This window comes from Rhipicephalus sanguineus, chromosome 6 (genome assembly GCF_013339695.2).
Source record: "Rhipicephalus sanguineus isolate Rsan-2018 chromosome 6, BIME_Rsan_1.4, whole genome shotgun sequence".
Taxonomy (NCBI): Eukaryota; Metazoa; Arthropoda; class Arachnida; order Ixodida; family Ixodidae; genus Rhipicephalus; species Rhipicephalus sanguineus.
In genome coordinates, this window is record NC_051181.1 from 129,564,530 (window position 1) to 129,590,729 (window position 26,200).

General features: G+C 48.4%; 1 protein-coding gene across 2 annotated transcripts in view; it reads right to left on the reverse strand.

The window, feature by feature from the left end:
* The window catches only part of LOC119396400 (mucin-5AC), a 258,143-nt gene that overhangs the window by 14,208 nt on the left and 217,735 nt on the right, over positions 1-26,200 (reverse strand). The window contains exons 1-2 of one of the 2 annotated variants that reach the window (XM_037663603.2): positions 13,218-13,731; positions 1,642-1,910 (exon numbers count right to left, since the gene is read on the reverse strand). In XM_037663603.2, the coding sequence (XP_037519531.1) occupies positions 1,642-1,701 (60 nt within the window). In that variant the 5' untranslated portion in view covers positions 1,702-1,910; positions 13,218-13,731. Of the gene's footprint in view, positions 1-1,641; positions 1,911-13,217; positions 13,732-26,200 lie in introns of those variants that run through there. The other variant, XM_037663602.2, reaches the window with a different exon arrangement.

Below are 26,200 nucleotides of genomic sequence, written 5' to 3' on the forward strand. Positions count from 1 at the left end.
AGATTATGTATGTTTTTTGAACCATTTACACGCTTGCAAGATGGCGATCCAGAACAGCACTTGGGGTGTTCCAGCAAATAAACGTGCTGGCGCGTGACTGCTACAGATGTTCTAACCTCTAATATCGTGGAAATGCCATGAGGATCTATTCGTTTTTTGCATGCCGTCATCAGCAAGAAAAAAAATTCAGTAGTCTGCCAATTCGTTTATATTCATTATATCCGTGATCGTTGTATCAGGGTCGGAATGAGAAATTCTACTCTATGCATGTGCAGTGTACATACGTCACACACTGTCTTTGCCAAGCGATGCATTAAATATAATAATAATAATAATAATAATAATAATAATAATAATAATAATAATAATAATAATATTATCTGGGGTTTTACGTGCCAAAATCACAATACGATTATGAGGCACACCGTAGTGGAGGGCTCTGCAAATTTCTACTATCTGGTGTTCCTTATGTGCACCTAAATCTAAGTATGCGGGCCTCTAGCATTTCACCTCCACCGAAATGAGACCGTCGAGGCTGAAATCGAACCCACGACCTTCGGGTCAGCAACCGAGTACCATAATTACCGATACACAATACAGTCAAACTCGACTATATTCAACTTGGGTAAATCGAATTGACCTTCATATCGAAATATTTCCGAACACGGCAATGCTTTAGCGTCAACACACAGAAATATCTATGGCTACATCAAACAAAAATAGCCGGAACACTCGATATATCGAAAGAAGTTGGCTTTCCACCACAACTTTTTTGCTTTTTCTCACGGAAGGAGGCTTTTCGACGTGCATTTTGGGAAGTGAGCGGTGGGATTAGGAGCGCTCCGCGTGGAGCGGGTAGAAACTACTTCTCGCTATCACGTCATCATCTTCGCGCCGGCGTGCGTTGTGCGGGGTTGCCGTTCGCTTCTCCGCTCGTTTTGATAACATGATGGACGCCATAAAACTGAGGAACCCGCTGTTCTCCACAAAGCTGGCGAAACAGTCCAACGTGGAGAACAGAAATCTGATGTCGCCACTGCGTTTAGCATCCCAAGAAGTACATCGAGCATGGTATTGACAAACAAGGCCGACATTAAGGTCAATGCAGAGTACACGCTTCCGGCGACTGACGAGTACGCACAGCTGTGTATGAAGATTTTAAGTGCTATTTCACAGCTGTACCGTATTTTCTCGCGCACGACCCGTCCCTGAATATTACCCCGCATCGCCAACTACAAATAGAGGGAAAATACGAAATTAAAAACAAAACATCTCGCACATTGCCGTGAATGCGTGTTTCTTACATTATCGGGAAGCAGTGCTGTGAAGCTAACATGCGCACCAAAATTCGACCGAAACTGCAACAATTTCAACAAAACTTGCGTATGATATGTCGAACAAATCCTCACTTTTTTTTTAAAGTCCGACTGCATACTACGCTACATCAAATATTTCGATATATTCGATAATTCGTTATTTTCGACGGCATTCGCTGCGCAAAATTTGAACTCGATTGAGAAAATGAGATGCCGCTCTGCTCGTGCGCAGAGCGACATTTTTGATTGCGCGATTGCGCGTGGCAACTGAGTAAAAGGGTGCACTTTCAGAGACGCGGTGAATGCATCTAGTATAATCACTCACCCTCCTGGTCTCGATGTCAAGTACGTTCCTGGCTCGCGAGGCGTCGCCCCAGACGGGCATGCAGAGGAAGAGCCTGCGGGGCGAGTTCTCGGCGCCATCGTCTGCGACGACGTCGCGGATCACGTGCAACGCCGGCGTGGCCGCCGCGTGCTCGTACAGCTGGCGCACCCGCTGGGGCCTCGAGTCCGGCGTGAAGAGGCAGTGGGCATGTTCGTAGCGCGTCCGGTAGTGCTCTTTCAGTTGGCTGAACTTGGTCAGGTCCCCTAAGGCTGCATAGAGTGAAAGGAAACAATTAACACGTGTAGGTTACCAGAGGCGCAGCTTTTTCACGTTTAACCGGGGTGGGGGGAGACAATCAATAATTGTTGTCATCCAAATTTGTAACGTTATCGCTTACGTAAGCTCCGTTGCAGCAAGTGGCTACATGCCCTGACGCATTGGCATGCGCAGGGTTCTTCAAGTTTCACCGCAGTGCAAGCCCACTCATAGGCGTGCGCACAGGGGTGGGGGGCAGCCGCCCCCCCAAATCACCCACGAGGGGGGGGGCGCAAAATTGTCCCCGTACATTAACACCCCCCTAGTCACCTAAGAGGGGGGGGCGCAAAATCTGCCCCGTGCATTGACTTAGCAGGGGGGGGGCGCTGTGATTAACCTTCGCCCCCCCCCCCCCTCCCCCCAATGGGGAGCCCTGCGCACGCCTATGAGCCCACTACCCTTGGTCGAGTGAAATCGGTAACGGCTTGCTTCATTTCGCTTGGCTTAGACGACACGTGTCCATTTACCTTCTTTCTTTCTGCCAGTTGTTCGCTCTTGCAGTTTTAGATGTGTGTGTTTATATATGCTCTGGATCTGCAATAAAACCTTAGTTGAAAGTAAGCAGTTGTCCTGTGTTCATCTTGCCTCGTGTTCGTTCAGTGCGCTATGGTCTCCGAGGTACGACGAACTACCAACACGCACAAACGTGTTCTCCCTTGACGAGCAAACGCCGCGACTCTAGGCGACGGCAGCGTCGGCTTCCCAGTGCGTCAGCAGTTTTTACCGCCGCACACAGCAAGGAAGCACCGTCGTCCCTTGACAAGCGATAGGTTATTTGACCGGTTCTTTTCGCTCGAAAACACGGTTGAAAGCGCTGCGGTACGGTAGCGCATGGTTTTATATCATAGTTCGCGGGCTTTCTTTAAAAGCCGGGAAAAAAAAAATCACCACGAAGCATGTACAGTACGGTCCGCTGTTAAAGGGAACACTCCAATGAGCACCTTTCATTTTGCTGGCCCTCTAACAGCAAGTGGACAGGGAAACATTGTTCATGCACTGCACGAGTCTGTCAAGAAGAGGCAGAACTGTCAACCACCAGTAGCTCTATGCAAATCTAAGCCACTATGTTTTTGCAAGAGAGCGAAATCCAAACATGCCCTGCACGCAAGTGTTCCCGTGAATAGTGGACCCGCCTGTACGTTGCAACAAATAAGCAGAATCCCGAGACCTTCGGGTCAGCAGTCGAGGACCATAACCACTAGACCGCCGTGGTGGGTAGCCGGCGCCTCATTGGTGCGCCAACTTTTCTTTCACAGCATGTCAATAAGAGTCCCCACAAAAAAGTTGGATTGGTCGTTTTGGAATGCGCTCTACAACGTAAAAACGCACTTGGCCCTAAAGTGAACATTACATAATTTTGCATAATTGAACTTAGTTAATTAACTAATTAAACGCAACATAATAGATACCCTAACGAGCGCCACATGACGGCAAACTATATATATGTCGTTGGCTTGATTCAGTTGCGGCGGGCCACTTTTTTTTAAAATGTTTGGTCCTACTTACGTGAAACACTATATATATATATATATATATATATATATATATATATATATCATGCGCGTCGGTCCATCCGACAACTCAACTTCACAAGAATTCGCAATGAACGCTTGAAAGGAAGACAGAGCGCCGAGACGATCACAGCTGTCAGTAATGGTCCCAAACCAACGGGCCGTATAGTACAACATTCAGTCTTCGTTGAGCGCCTCGAAGGGCAAATTGGCGATCCCCCACCGCTGCGCGAGTGTCAAGTTTTAAATTACACCCTTCCGTTGTCGACTCGGGAGCTTCAAAACGGGTGATTAACGATCGGTCTCTGAAAGCCGTCAACCAAGGAAACTGCTCCGCGCAAATTGCGAACCTCTCCAACGCAAGCGTGGTCCGGCCTTGATCAGTCAGCGCCGATCGCAACCATGGCGGCGAGTGTGGAACACTCTTTCAGGTTTAAATGCACATATATATACCCTATAAAGTGGACGGGGGGGATGACCGCCGCCGTAGCTCAGTGGTATAGAGCATCGCACGCGTTATTGGAAGGTCGCAGGTTCGGTCCCTGCCGGCGGCAAGTTATCTTTTCGTCCACTTTACTTTCTTCACATTTATATCCCGATTATTACAAATAACGTCTCCTTATATTTTCCTTGGCATTACTGGCTGTTAGTTCTCATTAATATTATGTCTAACAAAGAAAAACGAGCCCTTAAAAGCCAACTTGGATAATTAAGAACGACATACATTACTAACCTGGCGATGCAATCTTTCCAACGCACACGTGACTTCAAGTTTTTGAAATCTCAATTGTGAACAAAATTCAGATATTTAGAACAACAGGTCTCAGGAGCTTATAAACATTAAAGAGGACCCACCAAGATATGTTAATTCCAATATACACGCGCGAATATTCCCACGTGCCGTACTGCCTCTAAAAAAGCGACGCGACATGTGACAGCTTTTGCTGCCATAATAAGTTCGCGTGCTTTTTCTTTTCTTTTGTTTCATCATTACCCCTTTTTTTCTTCACTTCAACTGTACGAAATGTTTCCATGTTAACCTTGTTTATTAATTCTGACCGTGTTTGTTTAACCGCTGTGAAGCTGCCGTGTGTGTACGAGGTGGCCAGCTTCTCAATGCGGGCTTTTGCCTGGTTAGAGTGTACTAGAAGCTCTATAGTCTGGTCATCCTCGCCGCCCTGCTGCAGAATTAACTCAATTCAAAAATTTAAGTTCAAATGTCTTGCTATGCGCTGTTTGCCTAAGAAGACAAGGAGCAGTGGGCATCACAAATGGTACCAACCTCTCAGACATGCACACAACAACAACAACAACAACAACAACAACAACAACAACGACGACGACGACGACGACGACGACGACGACAACAACAACAATAATAATAATCGTAATAATAATAATAAGAAGAAGGTACAGGCACGTGCGCGCAAGACAGATTAGTGCGTTCTGCGCACTTTTCTACGCACCGTCCTTGCGCAGGCAATAAAGTTTCCGTCCACTCTCTCCTGTACTGTGACGACGGCAGAGAACTATCCGATTATTCCTTGGGTGCACATGACGACAACACGCCACTCCATCACCGCACACGTAGCAACTCACACACGCCACCGAGATACACAGGTCGATGTCATTTCACGGTGCACCCACGCACACATACACACTGCCCCGAACGATGCGGTCAGAACAAGGGCAAACTCGTTTAAAACGGCAAAGAACAGGCGTGAAGCGCACGCCGACGCAGCCAACGAAGGCTACTAACTAGTACGACACCGCAACGATCATCGTGACGCTCGAACGCAGCACGTCTCGCCCGGAGTTTCACTGCACAACACGCACCCATGGGAAAGAGAGCGGACTACAGAGCCCGTGCCGGAGCCCCCCCCCCCCCCCCCCCCCCCCTGCGCACGTATCCAATAACAACGCGGCGGCGGCTGCACGAAATCAGAACCTACACACAAAAAAAGTACGGCGATGAAAACGAAAGAAAAGCGTGGCGGCCAGTTTCGAATGCCAGAACTCGTGAAGCGGCAGCGGCAGATGTAGAAGCTTTCGGGACATGTGCATGCTAGCCGGAAGGGCGGGGAGGGGCCACCGCCACAAAAGACCGGGGGTGCATAGGATAGAGGGAGAGGAGGAGGAGAAGGCCAGACAGGTAGGGGAGGAAGAAAAAGCCCTCAAACATCGATATATCGACGGCTGCGGAAGGAAGCAAACACCGCACGACGACTCAGACTGCCCGCGGGTGCTGGCCAGGAGCTGAACCAAATGTAGTAGTAGTGCGTAGGTTTGGGTTGGGAGAGAGAGAAAGCGTGTGAGAGAGAAAGAGAGAGAACAGAGACGGCATATGCGTCCTAGGGCGTATGTTGGTGCATGAGAATCTATGTGTGCGAGTACGTGACTGTCAGGGGTGCGCAGCGCTCACTCCCCAATGCGGTGCTCTCGCTAAAGTGATTTTGTTTTGACGACGACGGCGGAGGAGGAGGTGAAGGAGAGGGCACGGCTTGGTTGGGTAAAGCAAAGGGAAAAGAAAGGAAAGACTGACGCGCTTCGCGAAGGAGGCCATCACATGTCCCCGCAGGTCTGTTTGCAGTCAGTCTGCAGCTCGTATACATGTTCCATCGACGCTGTTTCTTTACTAGCTGCTATCATCTCTTCAGTCTATACGTACACATACTCGCGTTCCCTTGGTTCTGCAGTATAGGGCCCCCTCCTTTCCTTTTGCCGGAAGTTATTGCCCCCTCAATGAACGTTCGTTGTTATTTCCTGATAACAGCTTTCGGTCAGAGCGATCTCGCCTTCGTGGGTGGGTTGTTTCGGTTTTGCTTGGTTTCGTTTTCGACGTTAAACTGTACGCTTTCGACAAGCGGAGAGATTCCCACCAACAGTGCGATGCGAGGCTGCTGACATCGCCGTTTCTATGACGGCACACTACATAAAATTAAATACCCTCGAGGGTGTAAATGGTTCGTCTCATGGGTGACACCCTTCGTGAGCGTTTGGCAACACCCGTAGCGAAGGGTACTTAATAACGTCAGTCCAGAGCAAGGGAGTGAAAATAAACACCCCCCACAGGGAAACAAGGATATGAAAACACCGTTATTTCACCCTTAACGGCGTAAAATTCAGTTTGTACGCGCCGTTTATGTCATACCACTGCGTCCCTTGTTCAGCATTGACGTCGCGATAAAAACCGGAACAACGTTCATGCACTTGCCTAAAATGACGGGAGCGGTTACGTGACGTAATACACCATATGCTGCACCTTTCGCGTGACCTCATCGAAGCAAGTTGCCCGACCTACAAGTACAGGCTAATAGCGCAGTTATATTACAGCCAATTTTATTGTTCTTTACCTTATTAAGTTTTCAAAATCTTATTCCTGTACAAACCCTACCAAGGTGTTGGACAGCACGAAGGGATCAAAATGTAATAATCTTTTTGTACCTTATTTCACTTTTCAATAGTGTTATCTCTGTAACAGCGGGTTCGTTGACATTGTATTGACAATGTCAACGTATTGACAATTCACCGAACCACCATTTGTAAGAAAAAAAAAAGAAAGGTATATAACTTAACCAGAGAACAGAGATTGAGTGAAAAAGGCGTTGCTGCTATAACAGAGGACACGCAACATTAGCCTACAAAAGCCAGCAGTAGTCAACATACAGGCAACAGTCAGCGCTATGCCCGACACTAGCCAGTGCTAGTAGAAGGCGAGTAAATAAGGAGTTTAATTCTGTCAGACATTATCATTATCGTACATCACCATACCATATAACAGAAAGCGCGCAGAAGACTTCAGGACAGACATTTTGTTCAGAAAACAAAAACTTCGTGCCGAATGAAAGTGACCGATGACGCAAACAAGTGTGACGTCACAAACGCCATACTGGAGCACCTGTCGCCCGCTTAGACAGCACTGCCGCGGGCTGGTTATCAACAGATTAGATAAGGACACGCCACTTCCCACACAGTACGTGGTAATATAACGGTTTTTATAACACTGCGGGACTGCAACGATGACGACGTGTACGTTTCCCGAAATCTCGACTCCCTCCACGCTGCTGGCGTTGCGTAATGATAAATATAAAGACAGCGCAGTCAAGGAGAGACACACCAGAGTTCTTATCACGGGCCGGAAAGCATATCGTTCCCACGTCTAAGAGCCCAAGATAAAAGCAGCCTCTAAATGAGGTCACGACGATATCAGAGCGCGCCGAGGTGATTTCCAGCGCATGCTGACCGAGGTAGTATAGTGTCCAAGGCAGATGAAGTAGCCCGCGCACCCTTTATTATTTGCGTGCTTGAAGGTCGCATTTTATTGTTCACGCTTAAGTGTCACACAAGGCTGAAGCGGCGGAATGCGTCGAATTCGCGGGTATTCAAGAAGAGAGACGTAAAGGCATATTGCAAAACTACGTATGCTGGTCGACTGCACTACATTACAATAACTGTTGTGCTTTTACGTCCCAAAAACTACGATATGATTATGAGGGACGTCGTAGTGGGGGGCTCCGGAAAATTCGATCACCTGGGGTTCTTTAACGTGCACCTTAAATAAAAGTACACGGGCCTCTAGCATACCGCCTCCATCGGAATGCGACCGGGGTATACGATCCCGCCTGCACTACAGGCCCAGCGCTTAGATCTATAAAGCATACTGTGCTAACAATCCAGAGTTTTGGTGGTTATACATGGCACTAACAAATTCGTGTAAGCTCCGTGCATGGCGTACTACACAAAATAAAATTAAAAATAAAATATCTCACCAACAAATCGACACACTTTTCGATACATGTTGAGCTATAGCTTTACTACGAGGCAGACTGCGCAATTGACGTAGTCATATGACGTCATTTTTGGAAACAGCGGGTGCACGAACAAGCACACCTTTTCGCTTGCATTGACGTGAAAAAATGTTAGGCGCACCGTTTTTTGATGTTTTTTTTGTTGTTGATGTTTTTTTTATGAGAACACGCGCAATAAGCAAGTCCCAGAACGCGTGTTATCAGCAGTTTGTCATGATTTGAATCACGGCTGTTGGGCGGCTATTCTACTGGCAACTGTGCAGTGCAGAGAAACATGTTTTTGAATTATGACTGCAAGAAAGTGGGGGGGGGGTCGTGCAGTTACAACATCTCCTCGTTTTCTTAGTTTTTTTTTCTTTCTTGCAATAAGTTTTCGCTCATAACGGCGCAAAGTCGTTCAAAGCCCAAATATCGATGCCAACCGGCTCTAACGACGCGACGCAACTTTGCTGTGTCGCATGTGGTTGGGTGCGGCGTTTACGAATGCGTATTCGTATCTCATTGCAATGGCCAGCAGTGCGGCATGAAAACTTATGCGCCTGTGAGAAGACGATTGAGCACATTCTATACCACTGCCCACCAGACTCAACGACGTGGTTTAGAATCCAAACTCCATCGTTTTCATAATAATAATTGTTGGGGTTTAACGTCCCAAAACAACGATATGGTTATGAGAGACGCCGTAGTGGAGGGCTCCGGAAATTTCGACCGCCTGGGGTTTATTTAACGTGCGCCTAAATCTAAACTTCATCGTCTCTCTCTTTCTCTCTCCGAACTTCAGCGCATGAACAGTCGGGGGTAGACAACTAACGGAAGCAAGAGTACACTGTATACTTTGAGAGCGGCACGACGATTTCAAGCATCGATATGGTTATTCTGTTTTACGCTCAACGTGACGAGCAACGAGGAGGAGTGATGCAAATAAGGCACACGTTCGTTGACTATCGTCTCATTATTGTGATAGTCAGATAATCTGACCCGTTTTTATATAGCTTACTAGTGTCGGTGTCTGCGCTGTTGCAGAGCTGTGTGCTCACCGCTTCACGTGTACCAAACACCTGCGTGCCCCGTCACGGCGATTGACCCTTTTCGCTTCAACGTTAAAAAGAAAAAAAAAAAAGAAAAAAAGAGGGGTGGGGGGGATGCGTACTGCGGAAGCTTCACGATACGTCGTTCCTACAAGCAAAGTTGCGAATTACAAAACGCGACACAGAGACTCCCGCATTTCATATTGTACATAAAAATCTTTTTAAAAAATATTTAGTTGTTTCCATTATATAGCGGATCACCTATACAAGAGGTGTACATTCGTAAAAAAGGTAATTAGTTTTCGTAATTATGAACACCGGCGTGTGCGTGGCTTAAATATTTATGTGCAGCATAACGAAAGAGGCGTATGCTTGTTCTTCAAAGTTTGCGCCATACTTAAAAAGCAAGGTATAAGTGTGGCAACTGGTAACCGAAGGGGCTACAGAGTCTAGACAACATTGTGGCCATCGTAATGTGGCGACGTAGAACCTGGCAGTCAACAGCTTTGCTATTTTACAAACACATCCTGGAAAAGCTCGCGGTTTTGCTCGCGCAGAAAGCCACCTCGGCAAGAAAGACAACACTTAGATGCCGGCAATAACGATCTCAAAAGTCAGTTTCATTCCAAATAAATTCAAACTACAAAATGATTCGCCACAGGCAAAATGAAGAAAGGCGACATCGCTCTGGACAACAGTGAGGGTACTAACACCATGTCAGGTACTTTTATCAACAGCTTCTACACATCTATACAAGTACAGTCATGGACAATTAAAATGTGAAGTCAGGGCTAACTGAAACACGTTCTTTCGTTTTTTTGTTTTCGCCGGTACGTGCATTGTTAGCATACCCGCAGCGGAGGTCTAGTGGTTATGGCGACCGACTGCTGACCCGAAGGTCAAGGTACAGTGCCTAGATCGAATGCCGGCTGCTGAGGCAAAATGCCAGGGGCCCGTGTGCTTCGATTTAAGTGCGCGCCGAAGAACTAAAGGTGGTCCAAATTTCCGGAGCCCTCCACTACGGCGTCTCTAGTAATCATATCGTGGTTGTGAGACGTAAAACCTTAACAATTCATTATTATTAATGTTAACATGACTTCGGCTGGCATGCTTGGCGTGGAACCCCAAGAATATTTCGCAACCGCATAACTATGGATGCGAGATTGCAATATCGAGTTATCATTTGCGGAAGCTGTTTCACTGTGTAATGTCTTCTACTCGTTTAATATGTCCATGACTGTACGTGAAATGGTGATCCATAAGGGGATGCGGCATGCGGTACGGTGACTGTACGCATAGCAGATCGCTACGGTATAACACGCCAATAAAAACAATGGTGTATAGTGTTTCTTAATTGTGTAGCACTTCTGTTGCAACAATTGGCGAATTCGAAAGCTCACCGATCAACAAGGGAATTGTCGAAGCCGAAGTAAATTAATACCCCCGTCACGTGACAAAGCTGTCGTCATTTGCAAGGGACGACGTTGGTTCGTAATGTCATTCGCTTGCTGCCGCAAGGAAGACTTAATGACATTCGGTGAAAACGGCATCATGAATTCGTTAATTTGCATTCTATTTGGGACCGAATGCTATAGATTCAGCGCCAGCAACGTTGTAAGAAGACCGCGAATGATTCATCTCGTGCTACTTCTATTCTAAGAAACCATATTTGGAAAAAAAAAATAGATGCTTAGTCCGCAAATTGCTGACTCATCGCCGTAAAAGCGCCGTGTCGGCAGCCATATTTTCGTTTAGTCCTTGGCTTGACTTGGCTTTGCAGCCTTGAGAAATTGTGTAAAACGGCCGAGCGTGTATTTTTAAAGCAGCTTGTTAATATTAAAAACAATCGTTTAAGTTATACATAAACGTGTTAGAGGCAAGTTGTATTAGCTTTATTTTCCCTCCAAAATGATGGCACAGAAGGCATTGGTCATAGCCGTCACTTTAAAGTGACATGTTTTCCGTGCATTGGTTGGACACTGCGATAGTCATAATGACCTTAAAGTGACGTCATAGACTTTTCCTTCATTCTTTCACACCTCATTTGTTCTTCCCAAGACAGGACAACCAACAGGAGATGTCCTCTGCTTAAGCTCCTACTCTTTCCTTTAGCTTTCTCTCTCTCCCTCTATAAATGACATTTCTTTTCGTCCTGTCACACCACGCTGAGAAAATGACAATCAGTGAAATTAATGTCATTCAATAGCAATGACATCATATTCTCCTTGTGAATGTTGTAAGTCTCCTCAGACACACCGACCCCATGCAAGCCCGTGGCATCCCGATCCTCGCTCACTTTTGGGCATTAGCAATTGCTTACAGGCAGGTGATTTTCGATGTGTTCTTACAACGCAGTCGAGACGATGAGTTAGTTCTGAAGGAAAAATTGTAGCGCAAAGCAACACACGGACAGACAAAGAGCACGAGACTGGCGCTACTCTTTGTCTGTCCGTGTGTTGCTTTGCGCTACAATCTTTCCTTCAGAAGTAATGAACCAACTAGCCCAAGAAAACGTTTTGCTGAGACGATGAGCTCCGTCAACAGACGAGTGACATTTCAGAGCCCCTTAATTTTGCATCTTAACGGAACTTTATGCGTCTGAAACAACATAAGACGTTTTCTACATCGTTAGCACACACTGATTCTATACACCGCATGCATTGCCTACGAGTTGAAATGGTCTCAACCGCAGAAACATTTGATCGCGACACCTTCGAGTGATCGTTTCAGCTAGAGCGCGCTGGACGCGCTAGCAACTAAGTGCCACAATTAAGCCCTGCACTGTTAATTTAAGCGTAATACAGTGATAATTAGAAAGCAGGATTATCAATCACTTCCACAACCTGTCCTCATCGATAAAGCTTCTAATCTATTTTCCACCGCTTTCGCGTACAAGTTAGGAAATATCTCAAACGAACGCGCGTTTATGAGATTGTACGCGGTAAAAACGAGCCTGTACCGTCACGGCGTAACGATCGGCGATTCACGTAGCCATACTCCCCGACGTCACGCTGCAGTAAGTAGGATGGAACGCGAAGACGCGAAGCTGCAGCACGGGAATACAAGTGGGCCACGTCAACGCGCCACTGGAGACGACGATTTAGCCGAGAACAATGCCTGTAAGTACAGCGCGGGCAGGTGCACGGGCGAAGCGACGCCAAAGCAAAAGACGGTATAACCTAGTGCGGAAATGTGTTTTGTCTTTTGTCGACCGTCTTATCGAGTTTGAAGCACGAAGCAGCACAGACTGGACTTTGTAAAGTTAAGAAAAAAAAAATGTCTCTGTGTGTTTTAATTTTCTTATGGACCTTTAGGTTTCGCCGAAACAGCTACGCCTTTAGCCGACTGATGAAAAAGAAGTGCGGCATTTTCTTTAACGCTTATACAAAGATCGAGGGTATATAAAAACTGAAACGATGAGTGTACATGTAGCAGTATTTCTAGCAATTTCGACCTTTTCTTCTCACATAAAAGGCACGGAATGCTTTTTGAAGACACACTCTCAAACATCGATTTAAACGACTTTATACGATGTATTCGCGTATACAAAACCTGAACGATGTGCGATCAGGAGTTTTTGCACAATGTTAAAAAAAATGCAAATAAACTGAAGAAACAGGCGACTGCGTTTCTTTTTTTCTTCCTGAATTTCTTTTGTGTACAACGCCCAAAAGCGAGCATCTTGTTTCTTTTGACGAAATGCCTGGCTTTCCGTTTGTTTCGCGACAACCAATCAGAAGTCACGTGATCGAGCACGTGATTTGCCAGCAACGTGATTGTCCCGGCAAAAGCGTTGAGCCAAACGTCACACTTAAGACAAGTTAAAGCTGGGGTTTCACTCGCCGAAAACCACCATACGATTCTGCCAGACTACTTATATACCACGCCCGTTGCCAACGTGTAATACTACCCACCTTTATGATTTTTGACACCGTGTTTTCCGCTATACGTCAAGTCGTCCGACGCATTATGTGGGGCCACCGGCGGTCACTGTTGGTGGAGTGGTCAGTTGCGCCGGCTGGTACAAGCTGTACCAAACAGGTTCGCCGCAAGTTCCGGATATCCAACGAAAACGAAGCCACGGCGCTGACGTACTCGAGCACGGAGGACAGCGGCACGTCGCAACGACGCCACGCACACAATCACCACGCCGTCGTCCGGTCCGTCGGCTAGCCGACGTCTTGGAAGGCGCGAGCGCTCCGCCACTTGGCACCGTTGCGGCGACACTCGGAGATTTCTCGCCTCTCCTTCTCCCAAGCGACAGCGGACGAGAGACACAGAATAGAAGAAGGATTCGAGTTATAAAGAAAGAAAGAAAAAAAGAATAAAGCCAAGCGGAGAGACGACGCAGAGAACAAAATACACGCTTCGCACAGTAGGGGAACCGACTGTACACTGGCGACGGCTGCTGGCTGCTGCGACAGCGCGGCGAACGACCGCTACACAGCACCGTCGTCGCAGCCCGCGGAGAGGCGTAGAGCGTGTACAACACGCAGCACAAAGCAAAAAGAGAGAGAGAGAACAAAATATAGAAATTAGCAAACGTTCACAGCTGTGGAAAAAATATCTCTAGCGCGGGGGACAACAATTGCATGTGCGCGTTCAGGGAGACGCGGCGAGCGAGCGAAGAAAATAATAGATAATAACAATAATAATGACAAAAGCGGGGAGGGAGGGGGGAGATGAAGGGAAGGAGGGATAACAAGACACCCCGAAATGAAATGACAACAAAACGAAGACTCGCGGAGGAGGCCTCCGATTGTTCGCAGCCATGCGGCGACACAAACACCGCTGACGCGGTCGCGCTGCCGTTAGCAAGGCAGCGGCGCAGCAGGCAAACAGCAGCACAGAAAAGGAGCAGACAACACGGGCGCTTTTTTTCCTGTCGTCTGCTAACGCTAAACGGCGGTAGCGCGGCTACCGGCTACGCTGCGTCGTCGTCCGCAGTGTTATTATTACTATTTTTTAATGCGACAGCAAACGAGCACTGGTCAGCACTGCCTTATACCGGTGCCACACGAGGCACTGCTGATCGCGATTAAGCCAGATCGGAACCAAGTTTCTCAACATGACTGGCTCTTTTCTGCATCTTGCGTAAAGGAGACAATCACGATCAAACAAATTCGATCCGGATCAGGCCCGATCGCGAACAAAAGTGACCGTGTGACACCGGTATGGCCACTGTTAGATCAAATATAGCTAATGTTGGCTTATTATTAACAAATATCGGCTAGCGCTGCAACATGTTCAGGGGCGTGGCCACATTTTTTTTTTTGGGGGGGGGGGGGGAAGAACCAGGCGAAAACTGAGGGTGGGGGGTCCTGCCCCCCCCCCCCCCCGCTCCTTCCCGGCGCCGCCCCTGAATATGTTGACTGAATCTTGGCAACTGTTGGGCGAGTGTAGCCCATCTGCTATTACAACATAAACGCTGTCTGTGTCCGATATCGATCCAACGATGCGCTCGCACATGCACAGACAACAATTTGAAATTGTTGCACCTGACTTTTTATTTCTGTCCCCCATGACACAGCTCGGAGAACGATCGGCGATTCTCTGTTGCAGTACACTGCCATTGTAAGGTAGTGCAACATAGAACGTAGCGGAGCTTGTGTTAACAGCTGCATCACGGGATGCGATGACGAAGGTGCGCAGCTACAGACTGGCGCACCTGCTGAACACGGTGCACGGTCGGACGGAGAGCGAACGAGCACGCGGGCATCGAAGCAAGCAACACGACGGCCTCGCCCAACGGCAGCTGCCGCCGCTAGCATCGTCGCGTAGTAAAACGCCACTCGTGCCAATTCCAAGGGTCCCGGACGAACGCAGCGCGGTTCCGTTGCGTGACCGCGCCGCAGGAAGACACCGTGCGAGGCTTTCCTTCTCTAAAGAAAGCCGTGGTAACAAAAAACAGAACAATGGGGGGTGGGGGAGAGGAGACGAGGACGTGCCATGGGTGACCGCCTTATGTAAGAAAGTACTTCTGGAGAACGCGGGGGGGGGGGGGAGAATTTGGAAAGAGGGAGAGAACGCCGCGGTGTTGGTACGGACGTAGCGGATTGTTACTTGGATGCGACGATGAGTCGAAGAAGGTGCCCGGGCGTGCATACAATGGGAGAGGGTGAGAGGTGACTGCTGGAGGCCCTCTCTCCCTCTCTATAACCTAAGGGAATGTTACCACCATCCCGGCAGGCACCCTACCCATCGGCGTGCCACAAGCCCAGCCCTGCCCCGCCGAGGTCAGAAACGGGCGGCAGGATGGTTCTTTGGTGGCGGGGCGGTTCCACTCGCCCTTGATGGCGGCGAGAGAAAATGAAATTCATCACAAACGGAACGATACGGGGGGTGGGGGTGGGGGGGTGGGGGTGCGCCAAACAGGGGGCCGAAAAGGAAGCCGCCACGCTTGTTTTCGAAGCTCGGTGGAAGCGGTCACGAGGAGCAAGTTAAAGAGAATGCACAGAGAAAGAATGGGGGTCAGAGAGACCGAAGGAAGCGCCGAAGTGCGAAAGCGCCTCAGGCGCGGATGTCCGAATAATTTTCTTCTACTTTAATTACGATGTTAAGTCACTGACACGTTTCGATAATGTGTTCTGCTTTATTGGCGCAAGTGGAGGAGGATGTTGTAGCTTGCAGGGGGATCTAGCTTTGCGAGATGCCCAGGCAATTGCCCCGCCTGGTTTCCTCATTTCAGGTTATGCTGGAAACGTTCGTTTTTTTGAAAGCGAAGCGCGGGGCCAGATATGGCCAAAAGGCGCCATGGTTCATGTGGTAAGTTGTAAGTAAATTGGTGGTAAAATTACGGAAATGTGAATAATTACAAACAGTAGATGCATCGCGGCTGTAAGAAGCCCTAAATAACGTCACGATATGCGCTCGCATATAATAACCTCGAAGTTCATCTCAATGTGCGTATTCGAACAAGCGTCAACGTTGTTCGCGAAAGCTGGCTTCTCCGCAATGTAAGTTTTGATAAGGACAAGCCCACTTGCAAATTTCTTTTCATATTTTTCTTGTTTCAATGGCGTTTACGCGAGCTCATCGGCAAGCGCGAACGTTACCGCGGCGACAACGAACGTCGTCACGCTTAGACAAAAATGCACGTCGACTGGAATCGTACCCAGGACCTCGCGCTCGGAACGCATGCCTGAATCACATTTGCCGCAGAAACGAATACACCTAAGGATAAATTACAGGGTATTACGCGCTAAAACTACGATGTAGTTACGAGGTGTGTCGTATAGTGGTGGACTCGGTGATTTCACTGCCTGGCGTTGTTTAACGTGCACCTAAATCTATGCACACGGGTGCTCTCTGCATTTCGCCCACACACTTCGCAGCTTCACACCAAAGGCCGCTCATCTAGCTCGGCGGGTCGCACTCAATGTAGTAATCGACAACGGATAATAATAACAGTTGTTGGGGTTTTACGTCCCAAAACCACGATATGATTATGAGGGACGCCTTAATGGAGGGCTCCAGAAATTTGGACCATCTGGGGACCTTTAACATGCACTTAAATGTATATACACGGACCTCTAGCATTTCGCCTCAATCGAAATGCCACCGCCGCGGCAGGGATTCCATCCCGCGACCTTCGAGCACCATAACCACTAGAACACAGTGGCTGGTAATCGCCTACGAAAGCTCACCCTCATATATTACGTTCTTTCTCTCTCTCTCTTTGAAGGTTATAATAACCTCTACAATAACTTATAGCTAACCTCCGGGTAATCCCAGTTCAAACGAGAGCAAACGGTGTTCGCGGAAGCCGGCTTTCCTGCAATAAGAGTCTCAATGTGGAAAAGCCCGCTTGCGTAGGTGTCTTTTTTTTTTCTTTTGTTTTTAACGCACCCCGCGATATGAGAACGGTGAAACGTCGAGTGGCGGCTTCGATGTCTGCCGTATTCACTCGCACACTGTCGGCACTCGCCAGCACTGGGTAATGCTGGATAAACCACTGCTAATGTAGGTTATACGCTGTCAACACCAAAATTGCCTGCCTTCAATATCGTTCCAACAATTTACTTGTCTTCCAATTATGTAGTTCTTCTATATCATTTAAGCAGTGCGCAACTAGAACGAGGACTACAACCACAGTGGACCAACGCTGAAACGAAACCAGCCAACCAACCGATTAGCGCGCAATCCCACGTAAAAAAAAAAAAAAAAAAAAAAAAAAAAACGTCAGGAGCTCCTGCCCTATCGAGAAAATGCGTGCAAGCTTTCTTTCTTTCTTTCTTCCTTTCTTTCTTTTTTCTTTCTTTCTATTGCATTGCGCAATGCTCCCTCCTAAATGTTTCCTTCCTTCATTCCGGGAATGAAACGTTCCTCCACGTGCTTATCAGCGCAACACTTCAGTTGCTGCAGGCAACAACGACGGTCATGCGTTGATATCTACGCAACAATGAAATGTGGCATCTTGAAACGACAAACCACCTCGATAAAAGATCAGATTGCCATACCAGTAGCGGCCGATCGCCGACAAGGCCACGATCGAGAGAGCATCAGTTATTGGAAAACGGCGCATACAAATACACATGCGACCGGCGCGCCTTCAAGGGCCGCATTTCTGTACGCTCGCCGGCGCCGGGCTTCTCGCGCACGACGCCGCCGAAATCTGCAAGTTACAAAAGATTCGGTTAACAAACACAAGCATCACGTCGGCCTCGACGCTACCGCCGAGCGCGCTTGGTTGCCGGAAGCGCTGTCTCTCACCCGTCACGCCTTTCCTTGAACGTCAAGCAACACCGAGAGCGTGCGCTAGCGACGGAAACATGCCGGCTATGTATAGTACGCAGGCCAATCGCTTCCCGTTACGACATAGCTATGCACAAAGTGCAGTACATACATACTACCACGCCCGCTTCTTGTTTTGTTTTGATGTATTCGGGTTTGACCAGCAAGGACGGTTAGCAACGCTCGAAGCTGACCGCGCCGCAGTGTTCGAGAAGCTTCGCGATTGTAATAAATCACTTTGTTAAGATTGCGCGCAGGACGCGAATTGTCTAGATTATTCCAGAGCTTGCGCGACCACCAGTGATAACACTCGAAAGTTCGATGCGTGATGTATAAAAGACGACGCGTCCCAGCCATGAGCAGTTTTATCGACGGCCGACGCTCTGTTCGCCGCTATCAGAATACAGTGTGTATTGCTGTAGTTTGACTTTTCGTTTCCCGGCCACAAGTTCGGCCAAATAAAAAAAAGTTTCATCTTGGACACGCCGACTGCAACCTTCGTCGACGTCACGACCCCGTGACAATATAGACAACGTGCAATGGAGTTTCAGGTATGCGACAGCAGCGCCAGGATGCAAGGCCTAGCGGGCAGAAGTAAAACTGGGTCGTCGTGGCCTGGCCAGTGGCGAACGCGACGCGCACGTGTTTCCCGCCTCTAGTACGTGTCTAAATGGGCGTTACCGGTCAGGAGCTCGCATCTCACGTCTTATAGAGATAGTACCTAGCGACAGTATGTGTTTCTCAAGGAACATACCGGAATTCGCCCCCAGCCAACCGGAAGTTGAGAGTTGGCTCGAGTGTTACCAAACTCCAATTTCCTTCCACCGTGCCCCAATAAAAGAATAAAAACTCATACAAAAATGAGCCAATGGTTCGAGTTAAGAGTTGTATAGGATACATATTATATCGGAGCATGAATTCATTAAGGATAAAGGTCATTTAACTGTCAGGATAATTAGTGAAAATTAACTGAATGAGCTCATTGAAAGAACAGATTGTTTTCTTATGGGTTATAACAACTACAGAACAGTCTTTTTTTTTTTTCTCAATAATCAGTAGCCTCAGTGAAGTGGACGCCGCTGAACAAGCCGGTCCTATTGGATTGTGAGTGCACACATGGAAGTAGACGACAAAAAGTTAACCCTATAGAGTCTATCCAAACGAATCAAAAGTTCACCAAACGCGTGGCTGAGCTAGGGGCTAAGCCTTGAGCTAAGCCTTGCGTACGAGTGCTGAACTTCGCGTAAAGTTCAGTACTTGCGTAGGCAGCGCTCGTCTTCATTTTCGCATCACCGCGCTGTGATTTCGTTGAACACGAGCATCTGGAACCTATGAATGTTCACGTTCGTCTGAGTGGGTGGCAGGCGCACTGCAAGTTTGTTTCGCTTTGAATCTTAAACGAACATCCATCTCAAAATCCCCAAGTGCGCTTCCCTGCGCTGCATATTCGCCCAACTAATGGCGGAACCTGTCGCCCTTCAAGTGGAGACGAGATCCTAGTTTCACGTGTTGGGCATGTCTGTTATGCGCGTTCATATCAAGAGAGCTGAGTCTACATTTTCCGCGTCATAGCGCAAGCAAACGGCGCTTGAACGCGCTGTATGCAGAAGTGACTAGCCGCCATTAGTTGGGCTAGTTGCATCACAGGAAAGCTAGCTTTACAATTATGAAAAGGGAATATCGGGCTCGATATGAAAGAATTTGAACATTCATTAGATTCCTCTCTCTGCACATTACAGAAAAATTTCTCTCTCTGTCGCTCTCTCTGCCTACAATATCGCGAAAATGCTGAATCGCACAGTCTGGAATCCAACGTAGTTGTAATAAAGTGCGCGCGTGGCATTTTTTTTTTGTTTTTTACAAAGAAGGACGTGCGATGTTCTTACTCGTATAACACACAGAAACCGACACCCCTGTTTACGACTACGCTGGATTTCTCGCCAAGCACATGAATCCGAACGAGCAAGCTGGCTAGCTAGCTAGCTGACTAGACCTCGGCTGAGTTCCAACGCGCCTATCTCGCAGCCAGAATAAGAATAAAAACCGCCGAGCGAGGCGCAGTGCGGCTTTCGATAAGGACGCTCTCAAACAGCGTTATACAGTGCACACTATGCAAAGGGAGATAGAAAAAGAACGCGAACAGTGCAGGGTCGTGTTTCGCGTCAGCAAGCCGACCGGACGCGCCATGGCATTGCGTCGAGTCTCGCAAGCCGCGCCTCTTCCCCTTTACTCTCGCTTTTTCGCCCTCTCTCTCTCTGCCTCCCACTGATCTTTCCTAGAAGCCGTCGTTCCTTCATTTCCAGTCTTTTCTTTTTCTCGAAGTCAGCGAAACGGCAGCTATACAGTGCACAATGCCGGACGACAACACGCCCCGAACTGGCAACCACGAACACAACGCACACGCTTAGTACAAATGGGGGAAAAAAAACGGTAAATCCCCGAATCGGTGAACTCTGACCCTCACCCAGCCCGCCTCTGCCCTTTCATGCCTTCATCTATCATTCGTTCCATCACGCAGCCCTGGAGCGAAGGCCAAAGCGTGGGTGTCTTGAAACGTTCCAATACTCATCAGAGAGAGAGAGAGAGAGAGTCCTATTGACCCCTTATTGAAGAAGTAACTGTTCACTTTTCTCTAATAAACTACAATTTTCGAGAGCCTATTATGATCGGCAGTACGGTACTTTAACTGTGGACGGGCTCAGGCGGAGATGAAGTTCTATTACGATAATCATCTTCATGATGTTGATGTGAGACTAATCACTGAAGCGGGGAAGCCGTCGCGAGATTTTCGGGCTGACTTCCCCGCACAAGGTACACGACGAAAGCCCTTTATAATGAAGAGCTCGGGATCCTCAAAACACTTCGTGATACGGGTCACATAATTGTAAAGGCCGCGCGCGATAATGCTCGCGCTGTAAACGGGATGTAAGGAAACATTCCTTATGCGGGTAATTACGTTATTTCAAAGCGCTCGAGTGTATTTATTTACAGCACAAGGGGACAAGATTCCGCGCAGCTCAGCGAAAGTTGCACAGAGGGCAGCAGAGATGCGAGTTCTGCCACGTGCGATTAGTTCAGACGATGTGCATGAAATTCGCGAGGAAATATTCGATCTCATTCAGCATGATGTTTGCTAGCGGTGTGCGACCCATACAGAAAACGGTGGGCTAGCGTATAGGACGTGCGTGGCACTTCGTTAGGCCAACAGTGTGTTGAGGAGAAATGTTAACGAGCGGCACAAGATTCGTTAAAGAGAACTACAAATTAAAGCTTCACAACAAGTACGCCCAATCGACGAACTGCCGCCTATTATATCACGCGAGGAAAAAAAGAGAGATAGAAAAGTCAACGTCGCTCCTGTTCACAACAGCTATCGGCGATAAACTGACGCACGTCACAATACATCCATCTAACTCGTGTCGTCGCACTGTGACAATAGCTGTCCGTAGCATGTGCTGCTACGGACAGGTGCGATGGGCCAGCGGTGCGGGGTGTGCTGATAAAGTATGCCTTCGGTGCTCTACGGAATAATGAAATTTCGAAGACCCGTCATATATGTGTACGACTGAGCAAGCAGCTAACGCATGTTCACGAATGCAATGAGAGTACGACAGAACACTACGCACGTTACTCAAGCACTGCAGAATGCACATCCTGTTAAATTAAGTAGACCGAGAGTCGAATTAAATGCGCAGGATTCACGACCGACCTCTTCTGCGCTGAGGTCGATCATGCAAAGGTACATTTCTTCGCCCTCGGTGTTTCAACGATTGTACTAACTATTATACCGAGTGATTTCCGAGTTGGTTTAGCGATTGTTATTAATTAATAGTTCTTTAAATGACTTCGACTTTTGAGTAACAGTCTCTTAAAACGTTGATGAAAGCCCAGCAACATCTCTTTAGTCCGGTATTATTAACTGTGTTTACCATCTCGCGAGAAATTCTGCTTTGTTTCGGTTTAAAGTATTATGGCACATTTTAATGAGTCTGTCCCACATACCTTGAGCACAAAAATCCAAGAGGTCCGTGGGCTCGCCAGCGTCAAAATGATTGTTTTTTTCTTTAACTTCCCGCCCAAACCACTACATTCCGACGTTCTTTCATAGGTTCACACAACTCGAACACCTTCAGACGCGGAGAGAGGCTAGCGCCACGCGCCAGGTACACGTTCTGAAAGCTTTTCGACACCAACACTGCAGTTGGCAACGGTGGAAACTTCGTCGCGCACGTCACCGTCACGTGGCTATCGAAGAAACTGATAGACCAATCAGCACACGACGCAAACACACACTCTGGGGTTGTTCGTCCCCTTCGAAGTAGCGGAACACAAATTCGTTAAAACATTCCTAGGCACTGCGCCGAATCTTTGGCCGACACACAGTCGCCCTCCCAGACGCGAGTTCCCGACTTCGCATCAAACGGAGAACAGGCTGAAGGTTGAAGACATTCTCCTGTGCACTGTAGCAAATCTTCAGATGGACGCAGTTGCACTCCTGAGATTAAACGTCCGCTACTCGTGACGCCGTTATTGCAATAAACAACTCACACGGTACGTTTTCGAATAGCACCAACAAACGAACATCCAAAAACACTCTTCAAAACACTCAGACTAGCGACTCGACGATCCACAAGGCAGTTCCGCTTTGCCCCGATAGTTTGCCAGCACAGAAACGCGCCCTCTTCACACGAAGGTGTTCCTCTCCGCAACAGTGGAGTCGAAAAAGGTTTCGAGCACGACGGTTGGCGCTGTATCCCGGCAAAAACCCCGTAATCTCTGCAAACAGTGAGATAACTGCGATAGGGGGGCAAGGAAGAGAGATAACGAGCAAGACGTCCGCAGAAGCAGCAGCAGCGGTTTCCTCAGGTGACTCACTCTATGACTCAGGCGAGCTGCGAAAGCTGCGCCCCCGAGACGACACCGACGGAGGCATTCCCGTAACTTCGTCGACTTGCGCAAGTGTGGGATATTTGGTCGTCACGGCGGGGACTGAACGGTTGAGATAATCCAAATGCGAACGGCAGTTCGAATAAACTCGAAGAGTCGGCCGAGCAGGACTTCGTTTTTACGACGTTTCGGAGCACGAAACATGCAAGGCAGCTAGGCGCGCGCACCGATACACAGACAACAGTTTTTTCTTGGAGTCCAACGCCAGACACGCTGCTTCTTGATCGGCCGGCAAGCGAGCGAGACTGCTCAGGAGGAGACCGCGCGCCGCTACCCTCTCCTCCTCTTTTTCTCCTCCTCACCCTCTTTCCTTAACTTGGAAACATCGCCATCAGTCACGTCAGCTCGTTTCACTTGCGCTGCCTCTTGTGTCCTATACCTCGGCAAAACGCGATTGCTAAATTTCCCCCTCCTGCAGCCCGCCAGGCAGGCACGCATCGTCCTGCACACCGGCGCTTTCTCTTTTCCATGCCAGTGCAAGCGTTCGGGCAATGCCTACTAATAGCGCCCGGGCTTGTTGTCGGCCGGCCCCAGATAGAACGAAAAAATAAAGAAGGCGACCGGTTTTCTCCTCTGGACAGCATCAGCAGAAAGAGTGGTGATATCGGCGAAAGCGGGCGTTCTCGCGTCGCTACCATGCAGGAAAGAGGCGTCGCGCGCGTGCTCCGCGTGCCTTCGTTGCAGGCACGGCGCGTGCTAGAACGATCTATCTAGTGGCACAATGAAGGTGAACCGTGACCTCCGAGATCGGGGTAGCTATCGCGTCCTCAGAGGAGTATCTAAACGGCATAACGAAGGTAGATCGTGACCTCCGAGATTCGGGGCACAGTGCGCGTGTTGGAACGAGGATCTAAACGGCGTAACGAAGGCAAGGTGGACCCCGACCTCAGAGATTGGAGAAGGGGCTATCGCGCGCGTTACACGACCGGAAGGACTACGAGGGCTGTTCGATAAGTACTTAGCCTACAAAGGAAAAACGAACATTTTGGAATGGTGTCGATTTATTTCTCAACATAGTCCCCTTTCAACTCTATACACTTGACCCAGCGATCCTCCAACTTCTTGATCCCGTCAGAAAAATACGTTTTCTCCTGAGCTGCAAAGTAGGCTTCTGTGGCGGCTATAACTTCTTCATTCGACTCAAAATTTTGTCCGACGAGTGACTTTTTCAAGTTGAGAAACAAGAAGAAATCACTCGAGGCCAAATCTGGAGAATACGCTGGATGGGGCACCACTTCGTAGCGCAGTTCGACCAACTTGGCCGTGGCGACGGCGCAGGTGTGAGCTGGCACGTTGTCATGGTGGAAGCGCACCTTTTTCTTGACCAAATGTGGCCGTTTTTTTTCGCAATTCGGCGTCAAATCGGCCCAGTAATTCAGCGTAGTGGGGTCCAGTCACCGTTTTGCCCTTCTCAAGGTAGTCGACGAAGATCACACCTTGAGAATCCCAGAAAATGGTGGCCATCACCTTTCCGGCCGATGCGACAGTCTTCGCCTTCTTCGGAGCATGTTCTCCGGGTGCACTCCACTGTTTCGACTGTTCTTTGGTCTCTGGTGTGTACCAGTGGATCCATGTTTCGTCGACGGTCACGAAACGACGCAGGAACTCCTTCGGATTACGCTTAAACAGCTTCAAACACTGCTCTGAAGTGGTCTCACGGATGCGCTTGTTGTCCGGAGTGAGCAAACGCGGCACCCATCGCGCCGACAGCTTTCTCATGCCTAAAATTTCATGCAGGATATGACCCACGCGGTCTTTTGAGAAGCCTATTGACTCAGCTATCTCGCGCCTGTTCAGTCGGCGGTCTGCCAATACGAGGCCATGGATTTTTGCCACGTTATCGGCCGTGGTAGCCATTTGCGGGGCCCCTGGGCGACGCTCATCAAAAACCGACGTGCGACTACGTTTTAACTCGTTGAACCATTTTTTTACGGCTGCCATCGAAGGAGAAGACTGATCGTACACGGCATCCAGTCGCTCTTTGATTTCGCTGCGCGATTTCCCTTCCAAAAACAAGAATCGAATCATCGACCGATATTGCTCTTTTTCCATTTTTAACGGACACACGAACATTACCTGCTTCCTCAAGCGGCCAAAACAAAACCGCGAGCCCGATTCGACTGGACCTTCGCATGTGTCCCTCTAAGAGAGCGTACTTAACGTCAGTATATGTCTTATGCGATAGAGCCGCGCTCTCGCGGTGAGGCTAAGTACTTATCGGGGTTGTGCAATGCCACGGTGTGCTTCAAACGAGAGTGGGTTCGGGGCCAGAGGCAATCACTGAGGACATACACTGAGGTACCACTATAGCTTAAATCAGCTGGCGATAACCATATAAATATAGTTGAATCTTGGTACTATCTTCCAAGACTTCAGGAAGTATGCTCAAAACCCGAACCTCGTATTAACCAAAGAAAACTATACAATTGCTGCATCAGAGGTCGGAGAAGCCAGAGCTCACAGGTTTTCTGCACCTTTCTTTCCCCTCTCTCTCTCTCTCTCTCTCTCCCTCTCTCTCTCTCTCTCTCTCTCTCTCTCTTTTATTGTTGTCCAAGACGCCCTACTCGAATAGCTTGAATAGGTTTAACGCTTAGCCTTCGCTTCTTCATTTAAGTCTTGAGCGCTCAAATGTAACGCAGCAATGAGTGATTTTATAATTCGATCGTCTTCAACGGAGTCACGAAAGACCAATCAATACTTCACTCCGCGATTTTGCTGCGTGCTGCCTGAGAAATTGGCACCAACCATCGTGGTCCAGAAAAGCGTTCGAATTGTCCGAGACCAAACACAAATCATCGCACTAACCGAGGTCGTATATTCGTGATTACTTTAGTGCAAAAGTGGCTGCCGCACCGCAAGAACAAGGCGACCACGACAGAGCAAACGCAAGACGGTTTCTGGCAAAAAACACCGGGCATGTTACGCGTACGCGCGTGCAAGAGCCTGTGTGAGTGCGAGTGAGTGAGTGTACGTGAATGAGTCGAGTGAGGGTTTTTCTTATTTCTTTTATACAAGCTAACATATCGGCTTGTATTCTCTTCGAGTCTTATAGGAGGAAGCTTAAAGAGACAAATTACACACCGACGAAAGCTAAGCCTGCGTCAAAAGGAGCCGTGAGAGAGAGAGAGAGAGAGAGAGAGAGAGCGTCGAGTGCCTGCCCACCTGCGCGTCGCAATAAAGCGAACGCTCAGTTAAGCAACGAATACTGCGTGTCATC